The sequence below is a fragment of the Danio aesculapii genome, chromosome 24, assembly GCF_903798145.1.
Source record: "Danio aesculapii chromosome 24, fDanAes4.1, whole genome shotgun sequence".
In the NCBI taxonomy this organism is placed as follows: domain Eukaryota; kingdom Metazoa; phylum Chordata; class Actinopteri; order Cypriniformes; family Danionidae; genus Danio; species Danio aesculapii.
Window position 1 is genome coordinate 24,059,314 of NC_079458.1, and position 18,118 is coordinate 24,077,431.

Consider the following 18,118-nt stretch of genomic DNA (forward strand, 5'->3'; position numbering starts at 1 on the left):
CACACACATCAATTTCTCTCACATCAAGCTTTTTCATGCATAAGCTGCTGTGCCGAACTTCTCAGAATGTGACTCATTGCAAATAACTGTGCAAAATGTTTGACGAAATAGCGTGTCGAGTGGGGGAGTGCAAGAGAGGCTAATCTCTGCCCATCTTTGAAGAGATGCAGATCGCTGGCTCACCCCAACAACTCTAATCTGACAGAGGCATTTAAAGCCACGTGCCTTCGCTGTTCATAATGGTTGCATTAGAAAACTGTCACTTTCCATTACAAAAGCACAGATAGGGATGTAAACAGCCAGAGCGGGGAAGAAAAGTGCGATGCTGTGTTGTTCGGGGTTGGAGAAACCGTTTTGGAACTGTAATTTGTTAAGGTAGCTGAACTCCAGTTAAGATACTCTTCTGAAAAAGTAGCTAAAAATAAGATGCTTTAGGGGCCATTCACACAGATGTGTTTTTCCTTTCCAACACACTACTGTTCTATTGTTTTTCAATATAAACATGTGCTGGATGGACGTATTTGACCGTTACACTTGTGTCTTTTAGACATTGTGTCAAATTGAAAGATCTTCAACTTTCACAAGTAGCACAGCTCATCACCGTCAGGTTCAAAAGCAATTGACCAATCAGAAGAGCACAGAGGCGGGGCAACTGTTGTAAGCTTCTGTTTATAGTAGAAAGTTGTGGCCCATTGTGGCTTTGTCCAGATATACTGAGTTATATATGATGTATCTTGGGTCTGTTATGTTTTTAGAAGCAAACATGAGTTTAATGTGAATGAGCCCAAACTTCCGATTCACACGGGGCTTGAGTGTTAACACTTGATAGAGGGTGTGTCTGAAGTTGGGGCTGACGTGATCATCATAGCAGCGTCAGCCAATTAGACAATTCCACAATCAGCTACGATCTGAGCTGGGGAGTTTGTAAAAATCGATCTGGGGTGTTTTTTCGAAAACCATCGTTAGTCAACTAAGATGTCAAGTTCCATTGTTACAAACATAGTTCATTGATTTGCCATTTTTTCGTTCCGATGAACATTTGCAAACTGCATCGCAAACGTGTGTATGCTTGCAACTACACCTCTAGAGCTGTAGTTAGAAGCCTAGTTCCTGACTGTGTTCTATTCCCAGTTTATTAAACTTGGATTCATAAAAAAAAAAAAAAAACATTCAAGTCATACCTCTTACATGCTGACCGCTTACACCCATATGAATGGGTTAGCAGTTTGTCCAGTTAGCTCGCCATGTATGTCGGCGAGCTAGGTGTAATTTGCTTTCAAGTATTTTTTTACAGTTCAGCTTTAGTGATCTTCATATTGACAAATGCGTTCCCTTCGTAGTGCACTTTGAAAACATTTATGAGTGGCTGACACTTTCATTTGTGCTTTACAAGTTGAGAAACTCCCAACTTCTGCAGCGAGCAACACCGCTGAAGCATCACAGACGGACCCACAATTCAGTTTGGCAGCGGTTGATGTCAGGCCTGACGCCCTGTGTGAATGTGGTGTAAAAGTAGGCTATAACTTTATTTTCAGACTATAGACCCTTTTCTCCATTCACAGTAATGCGAGTAAACGTCTTTGTATATCTTTGGTAGGGATTACATATTTTTACACATTGGTAATGGGTACATAATTTCAGTAGCTATCATCAAATACAATCTAATCTATTCCTGTTTACATCAAATAAACCAGCTCCTGAGCAGGTTTGAGATTACAGACCTGTTTCTATGACAACAACTCCTAAATAAGATTTGAAGAAACTATCTTGGATTGTGTCAAATCACCAATAATCAAGCTAACTGAACAATCCATGGATGAAGAGTAAACCCATGGACCCGATAGATGTGCATTTCTATTCATCACAGATTTCCTTTGTTCTGTTTCCCGCCTTTTTTGAGTTCATCATTAGTTCAACTATATCACAGAGTGTATTTAAATCCCCCTTGTTTAGCCTTCAGTTGTGGGTTGTTGTTTGTTTTAGATGTTTATGTTAATGCTTATGTTGTTGTTTGTCTGTGACATTTTGTTATTAGTTCTTTGTGGACCTGTAGAGTCTTTCCTGAACTTTAATTTTATTATTTAAATATTTTTCTGGGCAAAAAAATAATGTCTAACAAGCTTTATTCCATGATTTGCAGGAGGCTCGCACTAAAATGTTATTTTGTGTAACTATAATTTATCAAAACAAGTTGCCAGGCTTATTTTGCAAAAGAATAATTTTATGACATTTAAAGACTATATTTAAGGATAACAGTTCAGCCAGAAAATAGTAATTAACTGTCATTTAGAATTGTTATATTTTGCCACTTTCCAGTCATTTTTTTATCATTTAAAATGCAGTTCTGTTTAATATGATCACTAATTGTTCATTTTTAAAAGCAAAGTTCAGTTTTATTTTAACATGACACTGTGTCTGTTATTCTGAGTGTTGAGCATTATTTTACTGATATTTTTATATTATAGTTAGACTCAGAATGATGTAGTACCAAAATTGTAAATTTATGATTTAAAAAAATAAAGGGTCTGTACAGTACCTTGTATAAGTACAAATTGCAAAAGTATACATTCAGAAAAAGTACCTCCCTACTGGCCATATTTGTACCTTTTTATTTCTGAGAATGCAGAAATCTGATTGAGTATAGCAGAGCATCAGAATAGAGAAGAAAGGTGATTTAAGTGACTTTGAACATGGCATGGTTGTTGGTGCCAGACGGGATGGTCTGAGTATTTCAGGATCTGTTGATCTACTGGGACTTTCATGCAAAACCATCTCTTTAAAGAGAATGGTCTGAAAAAGAGAAAACATCCAGCGGGTGGCAGTTCTGTTGGCACAAATTCCTTGTTGACAACAGAAGTCAGAGAAGAATGGCCAGACTGGTTCGAGCTGATAGAAAGGCAACAGTAACTCAAATAACCCCTAGTTAAAACCACGGTATGCAGAAGAGCATCTCTGAATGCACAGCACGTCCAACCTTGAGGTGGATGGGCTACAGCAGCAGAAGATGTCACCGGGTGCCACTTCTGTCAGCTAAGAACAGGAAACTGAGTCTACAATTCACCAAAATTGGACAATAGAAGATTGGAAAAACATTGCCTGGTCTGATAAGTTTCTGCTGCGACATTCAGATTTCTGCAGTGACATTCAGATGGTAGAGTCAGAATTTTGTGTCAATAACATAAAAGTATGGATCCATGCTGCCTTGTGTCAACGATTCTGGCTGGTGGTGGTGGTATAATGGTGTGGGCAATATTTTCTTGGCACTCTTTGGGCCCATTAGTACCAATTGAGCATTGTGTCAATGCCACAGCCTACCTAAGTATTGTTGCTGACCATGTCCATCTCTTTATGACCCACAGTGTATCAATCTTCTGATGACTACTTCCAGCAGGATAATGCACCATATCATAAAGCATGAATCATCTCAGACTGGTTTCTTGAACATGACAATGAGTTCACTGTACTCAAATGGCCTCCACAGTCACCAGATCACAATCCAATAGAGCACCTTTGGGATGTGGTGGAATGGGAGATTCGCAACATGGATGTGCAGCCGACAAATCTACAGCAACTGCGTGATGCTATCATGTCAATATAGACATGATAGCATCTCTGAGGAATATTTCCAGTACCTTGTAGAATCTATGTCATAAAGGATTAAGGCAGTTCTGGAGGCAAAAGGGGGTCCAGCCCAGGACTAGTAAAGTGTACCTAATAAAGTCGCCAGTAAATGTATGTAGCATATATGACATAATGTGAAATATGTGAAATTCAGGTATAAACTTGTATATCATATATGTAATTTGCATATATTGGTATATCAGATTTCAGTTTGGGAATGCAAACTTGTGCACACTTACCGATGCTCTTTTTATCATTCCTTGGGAAATTGTGATGAAAATCTCTTGGAAGTGAAGTGACCGTGCAACAGGAAATGCTTTGTTCAGCCTCAGTGCTCTGCAATCTCCGGCTCTCTGCTTGGCCACGAACAATACTGAATGTTTGTAACTTTCTGCCTTGTGAGAGCTGAGCTATTACCAAGGTTTTTTTTCGAATCTATTACTGAGAAGCTATTACCAAGGTCTTATCTCCCCGTGACATGTTGCTGTTGACTCGGACTTAATTTTTTATTATTGGACTGAGTCATCAGTGGGCACAAATTTCCAGGGACTGCTCCGTTGCAGGAGTTTGATTAATGAACAGCGTAAACTCTAGCATTCTCTTGCAGGCACAGATGGCCAATGAAGTAACCCAATTAATCCAGTCGTGTCATCAAATACCAATACTAGGTTGACAGCATGGTTCTGAAAAAGTGCAACAAAAGGAGTGCTGAAGAGTTTGTCAGACTTAAGGTTGACTGTCAATGCTGTTGCCACAGCTCCTCCTTTGAGACGTCAGCCTAATGAGTATTAGATCCAAGGGGATTGTTCCCTAATTTCATTTCATAGCGCATTTTGCTGTGTTAATGGATTTGACGTGCTGTTGGCAGGACTGTGGCAGTGGACAGAGCGAGCGCCACATCACCGGATTTCAGATTTGATCCATGGCCAATTGAAAGCACCTTTGAAGATGGCTGTTTCTTAATTAAGTTTAGGGGAAAGTCAGTGAAGCCGTTAATTGTTTAAACTTTGGAGCCTTAATTACAATTTCAGTTGAGACTAAGATAAAAGATGTTGGCTGTGTGTGTGCATGTACTTGTGTGCAGTTGCAGTGTTGAAATGACCTGATGAAATGTCTTTTTTTGTCTTGAATATACAATTTTGATAGATTCTGATTAATTCACTTGCAATGCACAGTATAATGCTATGTAGTGTGTATTTATGTAGTGCTTTATCGTGTATGGCCATACACCCAAAGCGCTTCACAATCATGAAGGGGATCTCTTCACACTACCACCAGTGTGCAGCATCTACCTAGATGATTCGACGGCAGCCAGTGCGCACACCACACACTAGCTATTTGTAGAGTGGAGAGACTGCGATAGAGCCAGTTTAGTGGATAGGGATAATTGGGAGGCTATGATAGGTAAGGGCCGATGGAGGGAATTTGGCCAGGACACTGGGGTTACACCCCTACTTTTGTGCCATGGGATTTGTAATGACCACAGAGAATCAGGACCTTGGTTTAACATCTCATCCGAAAGATGGTGCTCACTTGCAGTATGTTGTCCACTTCACTTTACTGGGGCAACAGGATTCACACAGACCACAGGTTGAGTGCCCCCTGCTGGCCTCACTGACACTACTTCCAACAGCAACTTAGTTTTCCCACGTGGTCTCCCATCCAGGTACTGACCAGGCTCAGCCCTGCTTAGTCTCAGTGAGTAACTGGTCTTGGGCTGCAGGGTGATATGGCTGTGGCTTAAATGTTAAAAAGAAGTATCAGATATTTGTAATTTTAGTTTAACTAAAAAATATAATAATAAATAAATAAAACTGTATGAAAATTGAAAATTATACTTTACCAACAAACTGAAATAATGTAGTAAAATTATAGCTAAATGCTATTTCAAACTAATGCTATGTAAATGGTTTAACTGAATATTCCATTTGTTGACTGCATTTAATGCATTAAATTAAATTAAATTAAATTAAATTAAATTAAATTAAATTAAATTAAATTAAATTAAATTAAATTAAATTAAATTAAATTAAATTAAATTAAATTAAATTAAATTAAAAAAATGTGAAAAGCATTTGCTTTAGTATTACAGAACTTTAATGTTAAATAAAAATAAATGTACAAGCTTTTTTTTCATTGTTAATTTATGTTGACTTATGAATGAAGGAAAGTGTAACTTTAATAATATTAGATTAAAAAGGTCTTGCTTTGTCTGAAATAAAATAAAAAATTAAGTTAATACAGCGTTTACAACTAAATAAAACTAAAAATAAAATAAAATGTAAAACCTTCTGTGCATGTGCATGAACATTTCCCCCATTGTTTTATTTTCTTGTCAAATAATAAATCCATTTAAGATCAAATTAAAATCAACAGTAACAGTAAATCTCAAAAGTTAGTTAGAACAATATAGCATTTTATATGAAGCCTTTTTACCACCATGAGAGTAAGACCTTCATCAAGCAAATGATTCATTGTCATCCTGTTCAACACACTGTGTTTTCAGCTAAGCTGGCACTTAGTATGAATTAGTATAAAGTGTGTTTTTTTTTTTGTTTTTTTTTTTGAGTGGCCTTATCAAATGTGTTATAACAACTGTCATTTCTTAGAAAACAGTGTGCAAAATTAATAAAGCTGTTCCTCTATTTAAAACAGAGCTATGGATGAGAATTGAGACAAATGTTTAACCTTTAAAGGGCACCTGTGATGAAAATCATCTTTTGTAAGCTGTTTGGACAGAACTGTATGTAGGTATAGTGTGTCCACAGTCATATTGGGGTGATATATACCCAATAAGTATCTTTTTTTCCTGACATTAAAATAGGATCCAAATCCCTCCCCTTTGACATAGGACATATGCAGTTTCCACGCCCACCGATTTGATTGACAGCCGCGTATTAACATGTGTCCGTAGTAACACGTATAATCATATCAACAAGACAGGATGTGCGCTAAACAACTGGGATAAAAAGATCTGTTCAACTCTCTGTGATCATCAATCATCATCAAATGTGATCAAGAATGAGTTTTAAAAGTTTAAAACCTTTTTAAAACAGTGCATGTTTAAAAGAAATTAAAGCGATTTCACTGTCTTTATTACCACAGCCGCGTGCCAGTATAATTATAAAAAAAGAAGATGCTTCAATCTCGGTTGTGGACATTAAATCAGGTTTATTTTGCACATTAACATAATCGATATCCATACAACTGTGTATATTAATGTGTATCCTGTCACATTTGCGTGCAAAAACTATGCAAAGTTAGCTGCGCGAGCTGTGTGTGTGTGTGTGTGTGTGTATATATGTGCGTGAACTTGGAATGACATTGTGTGTGATTCATCGTCACAGAAAGTCTTGAATTAACGCCATAACAATACATCAAATAATCATTTGGAAAGTTCTTACTGTAGTATTACTGAAAAACGTTACATGAGATCTGCTTCCTTTATGTCTGTCACTGCGGTGTTTACCTGACGCAGGCACATTCTGACAGACACATGGGCGGGGAGAACTAGCGTTAAAGATACAGGCAACAAAAACACCTACAGTGTGTTCAGAGCAGAAAATCCCAATATTCTGAAAGGTATAATATAGAATCTGATGGGTGTTTTGAGCTGAAACTTTACAGACGCATTCTGGAGACACAAAAGACTCATAGGTGCCTTTTAAAGAGCTAAAAACCCATTTATAACCATTCCATATCATTTTGCTCTTTCCTCAGATGTATGCCAAACCACTGTGAACACGGAGGTCGATGCAGTCAGACATGGGACAGTTTCACATGCACCTGTGATGGCACGGGGTACACCGGAGCCACCTGTCACACATGTAAGAATGAGTGTTTTTGGTGAATAATAACTGTGCATGTATGTGGTTGTTTATCCTGATATCACACTTTCTTAGAAGTGAAGGAGTCTTTTGTGTTAACCTCAGCATGTGACATAAATGCACTGCCACATAAATGGGAGAGACTGAAGAAAAACAGGCTTTCTATGAAATAAAATGTTGAAAAAGGAGAATGGAAAACAGCAAAGGAATATAATATTATTGTCTAGAAGACCATTCTGAGAAATGTCAGATTTCTGCATAACAATGTTTGCTTTCCCGGTATGTTTGCTTTAACCCATGTGGTTTAAGTGACATGTTTTTACAGCAGCTAAAACATGAATTTCTAAACCATTTCAGTTTGTTATGAGGTACAAATGGTATTTCGAATGGAATTTGGAAACACTAGAGACTTCCAGTAGAGTATCAACATTGATTTTGGCTTTGCATTAACATTTTGCTAAGCTAAGTTTGACCTTAGCGTATTGCTAAGCTACTGATGAGCTCCTTCACTGCTCTAGAATCTGGTTAAAACACTGCATCTAGACAGGACATTTACATTTCCTCCCTTTTGAATATGACCTTCACACTTGTTGTGGCATCTGCGTCTCGTTCAAACCTTCGCTAGGTTTTAAAACTGAGATATTGATTCGTATGAACACGTCTGTTGTATTCTCTGTGAAGTCTGTTTGGGATCAGTTCTGAGAGAAATATTTGAGTATCACTACAGAGGGAAACTTTTTTAAGACCCCAGGGGTTAGATGGAGACGAGGAGAGACTGGAAGTTACACAGTGATGTCAGTTACACAGAAGAGAGTATGAAAGATGTTGAACTCTGCTGAGCTACTGCCCTCAAACCTCTCCATATACAAAAGCAAGGTTGTACTGTACTTGCCAGTAGTCAAGCTTGATGAAAAAAAGTTATATTTGTATAGTTAGAAAAGTGTGTATTTATATATTGCTTTGTGTACTCCATATACTAGATAGCAAGTTGCTGTTTTTGGCATTCATTTTTAACAGAATATTTCCTACTTTGTTTATGCTACTCTAATATAGTAAATATATATATATATATATATATATATATATATATATATATATATATATATATATATATATATATATATATATATATATATATATATATATATATATATATATATATATATACTCTAATACCTTATTTCCCAACCCTGTTCCTGGAGGCACACCAACAGTTCATGTTTTGGATGTCTCCCTCATCTGACCCATTAACTTCAGGTTTTGGAGTCTCTTCTAATGCAGAGTTTCCCAACCCTGTTCCTGAAGGCATGCCAACAGTACACATTTTCATCCTCTCCCTAATCAAACAACTCATCAGATCATTAGAAGAGACTCCAAAACCTGAAGTTAATGGGTCAGATGAGGGAGACATCCCAAATATGAACTGTTGGTGTGCGTCTAGGAACAGGGTTGGGAAACACTGCTGTAATATATATATATATATATATATATATATATATATATATATATATATATATATATATATATATATATATATATATATATATATATATGTATATATATATATGTATATATATATATGTATATATATATATATATATATATATATATATATATATATATATATATATATACACACACACTCATCTGCCACTTTATTAGGTACACCTGTCCAACTGCTCGTTAATGCAAATTTCTAATCAGCCAATCACATGGCAGCAAATGCATTTAGGCATTTAGACATGGTCAAAACAATCTGCTGCAAACCGAGCATCAGAATGGGAAAGAAGGGTAATTTAAATGACTTTGAACATGGCTTGTTGGTGCCAGACAGGCTGGTCTGAGTATTTCAGAAACTACTGATCTACTGAGATTTTCACGCAACAACCATCTCTAGAGTTTACAAAGAATGGTCCTAAAAAGAGAAAAATATCCAATGAGCGGCAGTTCGGGTCAGAATGGCCAGACTGGTTCGAGCTGATAGAAAGGCAACAGTAACTGTTAACTGAGGTATGCAGAAGAGCATCTCTGAATGCACAACACGTCCAACTTTGAGGCAGATGGGCTACAGCAGCAGAAGACCACACTGGGTGCCATTCCTGCCAGCTAAGAACAGGAAACTGAAGCTGCAATTTGCACAAAAATTGGAAAAATGTTGCCTGAACTGATGAGTCTCTATTTCTGCTGCAACATTTGGATGGTAGGGTCAGAATTTGAAAGCATGGATCCATCATGCCTTGTATTAATGGTTCAGGCTGGTGGTGTAATGGTGCGAGGGATATTTTCTTGGCACACTTAGTTCCAATTGAGCATCGTGTCAATGCCACAGCCTACCTGAGTATTGTTGCTGACCATGTCCATCCCTTTATGACCACAGTATACTCATCTTTTGCTGGCTACTTCCGGCAGGATAACTCGCCATGTCATAAAGCACTAATCATCTCAGACTGGTTTCTTGAACATGACAATGAGTTCACTGTGCTCTCAATCCAATAGAGCAGATTTTTTTACTCTCATGTAAGGCTATGTAAGGTGTACCTTTAAAAATTCTACATTTTAATTATTCTAAAGTATTGCAATTAAAATTGATTAAGATAATGTAGTGATTGTAATAGGACAATTGTAAGAGTTAGTTTAACCTAAAATGTTCTTCTTGTTATTGTTCACCTTTGCTTTATGTGATTATTGGATTTAACTTAGAGTTTTATTCACATATAAACATTGATGAGCGAACGTAAACACTAGCTTGAAACATTAGAACTTGCAGAATCTGAAACGTGACGCGACATGCAAGAATGAACCTAACTGGTACTCCCTCATCGAGCAAGCATGCTGGAGCTTAATGACCGATTTTAGAAACTGTAATCATTATTCGCCAATCAGTGTTAATATGTGAGAGTCTAAATTGAATCAGTCTATAGTATAAATTGATCATTTAGAAAACATATAATAAACTTCTCATTTCATATTGATGCATTTATGTATCTCTTTATCAGTATTTTGATGTGTCAGACCTTATAGGTGTATAAACTTTCAATGAAGGGACATAAATCTTTTAGATTGTATTAAAAAAGTGTGTATATATGTGAGCATGAGTAAAATATGGTACCATTTAAGGTGAAATGAAGCCTTTTATTATATTTAATAAAGGTTTCATTTATTTCTTTTCTAAAGCTGTCTATGAGCAATCCTGTGAGGCCTACAAGCATTTGGGAAGATCATCTGAAGCCTACTGGATTGACCCAGATGGAAGTGGACCATTAGGCCCTTTTAAAGTCATCTGCAACATGACAGGTGAAGTGCATTTTTATTCATCTATAAACCTGTCAATTACTCATGCTTAATAAATAAACTATTTTACTACATACCGAATGCTTTCGAGTATTCCTTTATTGTCTAACATCTAAGTACGGTTTTTAAACACACTAAACACACACTAACCATTTCCTAGACTTTTATTTCTGCAGTATTGCAATCTAGGTTTACGTCATCCCACTGATCCAAAAATAAATAAGTTCAACTTAATGGAACATGTTGGAACGTCAGGACATAAAATGTTATCGTTTGAGGACAGGAACTGCAGTCATCTCAGAGCAGAGGAAATCCCTGAGCGGACACGGTAGAGAGCAAAAAATCATGCTGAAAAGAATGTGTCTGTCAATTTCAGAAATGTCTACAGCTTTTAGAAAGGGTAAATCTTGTTTCGAGGTGGGAAGGAAAGATTAAGTTTGCAGGATCATTTAGACTGAAATATAAAAACAGCATGAACATTTTTATTTAGAAAGAAATAATGTCCGTTTGTTTGAAGTTCAAAGTAATAAAACTTTAAAAAGCTTGAGGAATTTTTGGAATAAAAAGCCATTTGACACGTCATGATCAGTACATTTTTCCTGAGGTGTAACTTTAATGAGAAAATGTCTCCTTAATTACATATGTCAGCTTAAAAAGAGAATTCACTTTTGTTTAAAAAATTATAATTAAATACATTTGGAAACATATTCACTCAAGTGTGCACTTTGCACTTTTAGTTAGGTGAAAACTTGTACATTTTAAATTTTAAGTTAATTAAATATTAAGTATTTAAATGTTTTTTTAATAATTACTTGCTCTGAACAATTATTGATAAAATTTTGGATAATTTGGTGTCAGTACGATTTAAAAAAATACTCATATGTATTCCAGCATGCACGCTTTAAATTCTAACAATAATTACATTATATATTTCAAGTAAGCACAGCTGGATCCTGAAGGACAAAAAATCAAGGTTTCAACAAAGATATTAAACAGCACAGCTTTTTTTTTACATTTATAATAGCAGGATATGGATTTTGAGCATCAAATTAGCATATTAAAGATTTCTGATGAAAAATTCAGCTTTGCCATCACAGAAATATAATATATAAGTTATTTTTAATTGTATTAATAATTCAAATAATTTTAGATTCTGGTTTCAGATTCTTTCTCCCAGACTTTTTTAATGGTGTTTAGTCAGCACTTTATTGTCTTTATAGGCATTTATGATTCACGTAAATACAAATACATGGGAATACAAAAAGGTTTGAGTTATTAATATGCTCTTCTTTTAAGACCTGTTTACTGCATTGTTGCAAAAAAAACAGATTTTTACTCATCTTTCTAAACATGAGCATATGCTTACAGTATTATGTGGTGTCTTTAATGAGTCAGTATCAAATTTAATTATCATTAATTTTTCTGTGTTTCAGAGGACATGGTTTGGACGACAGTGGTGAATAACCTACCGGCACAGACAGCAGTAACTGGCTCCAGCCGGGAGAGACGGACAGTTTTACAGCTGAACTACAGTGCCTCTATGGAGCAGGTCACAGCTATAACCAACAGTGCTGAGCACTGCGAGCAGCACGTCTCCTACGCCTGCCGAATGTCACGTCTACTCAACACACCAGGTACTGAGAGATTGTGTGAGAGCGTTTGAGTGTTTGCTTCCTTGCAGATTTTTCTTCCCAGGTTTACTTGTAAACGTGCCTCTACCAAAACTTTGGCAAAATTCCTAAATCTTTTTTGCTACAGGACAGTTTGCTGCAGTTTTCAGCTGAAATGAAAACCAGAGGTAGTAAAACAGCAACAACTTTTATATTTCCTACAAAATTACAATTACAGGATGGATTATTATAGTTTTCAATCAATTCAAACACAAGACAACTTAATGACCTCAAACCACTTTACCATAGTACCTTATTTGTAAACTAAAATGTTGTGACGTCACATCAGATTGTCCTTCAAGCAGTGTAATTTCAGGACTTGAAAATAAAGTGACATGAGATATATCCATCTATCTATACACTACCTGACAAAAGTATTGTCGCTTATCCAAGTTTTAGGAACAACAAATAACAACTGCATTCATACATCTCTGCAGTAACTCAAATAACTTCTTATTAAAGTCATCTGGAATGGCAAAGAAAGTGTTCTTGCAGTTCATCAAGATTCTTTGGATTCATCTTCAATGCCTCCTCCTTCATCTTACCCCAGACACGCTCAATAATGTTCATGTCTGGTGACTGGGCTGGCCAATTCTGGAGCACCTTTACCTTCCTTGCTTTCAGGAACTTTGATGTGGAGGCTGAAGAAGGAGAAAGAGTACTATCCTGCTGAAGAATTTGCCCTCTCCTGTGGTTTGTAATGTAATGGGCAGCACAAATGTCTGATACCTCAGGCTGCTGATGTTGCCATCCACTCTGCAGATCTCTAGCATGCCCCCATACTGAATGTGTGACGGGCAGAATGCAGAACAATAATAATGCATTTATTAACCAAAAGAGTCAAAACTAGGTAGTCTGTTGTTCACAAGGCACACAGAGCTGGATCTTCAAAAGGATATGCAAAAGGCCACCCACTAGGCCTCTACACTTAGCGAAGAGCACAGAAAAACAAGACAGGACAGGGCTGGATAGAAAAAAAGCAGGTTAGTAATGTGCAAGATGCACTTAGGGTAACACACGAAGTATAAAACTGACAACAGAGGGAATGAAAGGGAGAAAGACATAGAAATGCCAATAAGGGTAAAGCGAGAACAGGTGACTGGTGATCAGCACTCGCACTGATTGCAAGAGCTAACAGCTGAGAGCAGGACACAGAGGGGAAGGACTTAACAATGATCAAACCAGGTTCATGACAGAATGTAACCCCAAACCATGATTTTTCCTTCACCAAACTTGACTAATACTGTGAGAATGTTGGGTCCATGAGGGTTTCAATAGGTCTTCTGCACTATTTGTGATGATTGGGATGCAGTTCAACAGATGAGTCATTGGAAAATCGAGCTTCTGACACTTTTCCAAATGATCAACTAGAAGTCAAGTTATTGTTTGTTGCTTTTACAACTGGGACCGATGACAAGACTTTTGTCAGGTAGTGTATACGCACAATTGTAGACAAAATGATTAGCCCTCCTGTGAATTTTTTTATTTTCCCAACACTTCTTAAGTGCTGTTTAATAAGACACTGTGAGATTTTTGTTCAAGCGTAAAATGAGATGAAATACCATGTAAACTCTAGTGCAGGAAACTCCACTGAAAATACTGGGGTAAAATAAACTGTCATATTTTAAAGACATGGCACGAGAAAATGGAATTTAATGCAGTGCTTCTTGTCCGGTCTGAGACCCACTTTATATTGTAAATCTATTAGACAGTGAAGATCACTGATTTTTAAAGAAATGACAGTTCACCGGAAGTGCAGAGGCTGGCTGAAATTAAAATACCCCATTTTGATTCAGCAACTAGTCATTTTTAGGCAAGAAATTAGGTCAATAAACTAATAATATTGACCTTAGCTTTTTATTTTATTCCAGCCAAAATAAAGTAACTAAATAAAGGGTATTTTTTACATATCACGTCTTTTGCGCACACAAGTTCATTATTCGAAATTGAGATGTGCGGCAAGCTTACACACATAGAAAGCATAGGTGTGACATGCATGAGGAGCAACACATTCACTTTTCAAGACCAACCAACAACACAGAAAGTTGTCAAAATGATACAAGCACTTCATGTGACAAGATCCAATCAATCAGGTTCACACCTATTATGGATCATACACATTTTAGCAGTAACGACATTGTATCAGAGCTGCAGCATGGGTTTGATTTATTTTTCAGTGAGAGCAGCTGATTGTTGTTTAGCAATGGCAGATGCCATGTTAAAGTAAGCTCAGAAGTGCATTGAAATTGTCTTTTCTACACTATATGTGAATTTCTTCTTAGACTTTCTACACAAGATTTAATACAAAAAACTATGAAATATAAAAATATTATCGGAAATACTATGAAAAATGCCATTGCTCTGTTTGACATCACTTGGTATCCATCTGATATAAATTCAAAAAAATAATTACTTGTGTTTATGATCGTGAATACATGAATACAATTTAAATAATTTGTGCTTTTAAAACATACAGTGATGTGTAACAGTCTAGTATGGTCTTCCATTTCTCAGGGGAATATTTAAAATCCTTGAAGCAGTAGAAAAAAAATTAAATAGGCTTTAAATATCTCTGTACAAACTTTAGAAGGATAAGGGTATGGTTTATTTTAATGACATCCCAGATCACATCTGACGATTCTATGTTCAGTGCATTTACTGCAGGTAACGAGGCAAAGTGCAATGGAGAGATTGCAAAAAAATAAATTGTTAAAAGACAAACCTGAAGTAAAGAATCTGACAGCAGCTATATCACATATTTCTAGTTAATGGTAAATAATGCTTCGTCTGCGGATGGTGGTTTTATATGAATAATGTCAGGGACACTTCTTTCTTTCTTTTTATGTGTGTGTGCCTTTGCATACAGTATATGTATCATTGCATTGTATTTATTTATTTATTTATTTATTTATTTATTTATTTATTTATTTATTTATTTATTTATTTATTTATTTATTTATTTATTTGTTTGTTTGTTTGTTTGTTTGTTTGTTTGTTTGTTTGTTTGTTTGTTTGTTTTGATAATTTTAAAATGAGGGCTTGAAATAGTTCTTGGTGAAATACTTAGGTTTGAGTGTCTTGAAAACAGGGTAAACTGATGGTAAACAGGGCCTTCATATCCTCTCATTGTCTGATATACTCTCACTCTCCACTGCTCTCAGTTTGAACCCGCTTATTTTTGGCACCTTGCCCAGTTGTGTGTGGTACAACCCCAGAATGTGGTTATCATAATGGCTTGCTTTCAAGAGAATTAGTACTGTATTTGTTCGCTTTGGTGTGCATGTGTGGGCTAACAACTAGACTTCATAACTAATTGGTACTTTATGAATAAAATGCAGAGGTGTTGTTAAAGAAAGCAAAATGTTGAATCAAAGTTCTTAGAGAAGCAAAGTAAATAAGTATAAACACATTATAGAATAAATTTTGTTGGTTAGCAAGGAATAGAATTTATTCTACGATCCAATTATGAGATTCAAATCGACAAGCTGTTAATGCAAAAGTTTAAGATTTAAGTTAAGCTGTTTGTTAGCTAAGTTTAAGCATATTTAAATGCAATGATTTGCCATGAATGGTAGTCAAGTACATAAGTCAAGTCAAGCCATCAAGTACACAATCTGTTTTCATTTAATTTGTTATTTTAAATGTGCAGTATGTAAGTTGGACACGTAGTGTTTGAACCAGTGGTGAAGTCCTAATAAAAAAGGTGGTGTACTATTACCCACCCAATCCTAATTCAAAAGTAGGCAAAGAACGACGAAAGTCTATGTTTCTTTGATTCATTAGCTATATATAATAGCTATATATAATAATAATAATAATAATAATAATAATAATAATAATAATAATAATAATAATAATAATAATAATAATAGTAATAATACGTTTTATTTATAACGCGCTTTTCTAAAACCCAAAGTGCTTAAAAAAAAAAGGAAAAACAACAAAGCACAATAAAACAATAAAAATACAAAAACACACAGTTGTTTTAAGCAGCTTCTTAAAACAGTCCAAGGATTCCTAATGTTAGTGGGAAGAGCATTCCACAGTTTGTGTGCATGGAAGGAGAACGAGATTATATATATATATATATATATATATATATATATATATATATATATATATATATATATATATATATATATATATATATATAATTATGTTTACTAAACATCAGTTACCTTTAACTATTGACTTTCACAGAAGAAAAAACAAATACCATGGAAGTCAATGGTTACAGATGTCCAGCTTTCTTTAAAATATTCTATGTCTGTTAAGAGTTACATTTTCGCTAGAGGAAACAGCTGTGCTGAAGAGGTGAGCACCGAGGAAACAAGTGTTTCTATAGCAAAGAACTGCAAATATGCAGATATTCTAATAATCTTTTGATAAACACACCTTGTGCTCATGGTCTGCAGAGCTGTGTTTGCTGACTAAATGAAAAACGAGTTGAAAACGGAGAAGCGGATTTCTGCCGCCGTTTTTATATCAAATTTAAAGGGGACTGAGACGATCATTTAGTAGTGTACAGTTCATGAGGTAATCGCAAAAGTTTTATGGGGGCTGAATGGTAGTAGGAGGAGTAAAATAATTTTACTTTGTTGTGTTCTTCAAAAAACTCACGGAATGTTCTCACAGCTGCTGCGGTCGTCAGGGGGTGGGGAATGGCGCAAATTAAACAAAAATGCACCAATTGCAACAATTTTAGATGCGAGTTAAAAAAACATTTTGTATACAGTTAAAGGAGATGCGAATACACATAAATTAGGGAAGTCTAATCACCAAAACAAGTGAGTATACTGAGGGTATATGCAATTATTGATCCTCAGAAGTCGTAATAGCCAAACAGCTCGTGGAAAAAAGTAGGCATACGGAGTAAACGTACGTATAGCAAGGACTACACCACTGGGTTGAACTAGGTATTACATTCCTGGATCAAAACAAACACAAGCGCAGGTTGCCAGGTTGACCAACAGTAGTGAGTCTGACAATCAAGCCTAAAGGTTGATTTAAGGCTAATTTAATATAAAACTGTTCTACATAAAAACAACGGCCCGTGATAGAAGGAATATTATTCATAATAAAAAGAGTTTTTGTTCTAACCAACACCTCAAATTGATATATTAGTAACGGTATCTATTTCTTGCATCTGAACAACAGAAAGCTGACAATGATCACCTCAGATACACCTCATGTGCAGAGTTTGAAAGCTGTTTTACATGACATTTATTGTCATATTACTGAAAGCAGAAGCAGCTACCCCAGATATTGAAAATAAAATAAACCATTTGAAATTTAACTTTAGAACTGACTCAAAACCAACGCATACTGATTCAGCATGTAGATTTAATAATGTCATTGAGGTTTAATATGTATTAATTAAATAATAAACCTTACCATTTCATGAGTGAATGCATATTCTGTGCTTTTGAATGGCTGTATTTAAATTTTTGTTGTTTCGTCTGGTGCAAACAGCCAAATTGCTGAGTACTGCAAATCTTGTCATGTAGCGTGTTGTTAGGACACAGAGTTACAGTGTAACCTGATCACCTTATGTGTACGCTCGCATTTGCTAATTAATGACCTCATGTGGAACTCTGAATCTGCATCTCATTTCAGAGCCTGCTTCTGTCCACCGGAGGTCACATTTTGGTCAGGAACGCATGCTTTCAGAGCCTTTCTGAATGAAAGAATCATATATGATATCAACAA

At 35.8% G+C, this 18,118-nt stretch overlaps 1 protein-coding gene across 1 annotated transcript in view; it reads left to right on the forward strand.

Annotated features, from left to right (window-relative positions):
- Nucleotides 1-18,118, forward strand: part of cntnap2a (contactin associated protein 2a) — a 765,137-nt gene that overhangs the window by 418,336 nt on the left and 328,683 nt on the right. Inside the window, exons 11-13 of the mRNA XM_056451014.1 lie at nt 7,342-7,448; nt 10,623-10,742; nt 12,173-12,373. Of these exons, the coding sequence (XP_056306989.1) occupies nt 7,342-7,448; nt 10,623-10,742; nt 12,173-12,373 (428 nt within the window). The remainder of the gene's footprint in view (nt 1-7,341; nt 7,449-10,622; nt 10,743-12,172; nt 12,374-18,118) is intronic.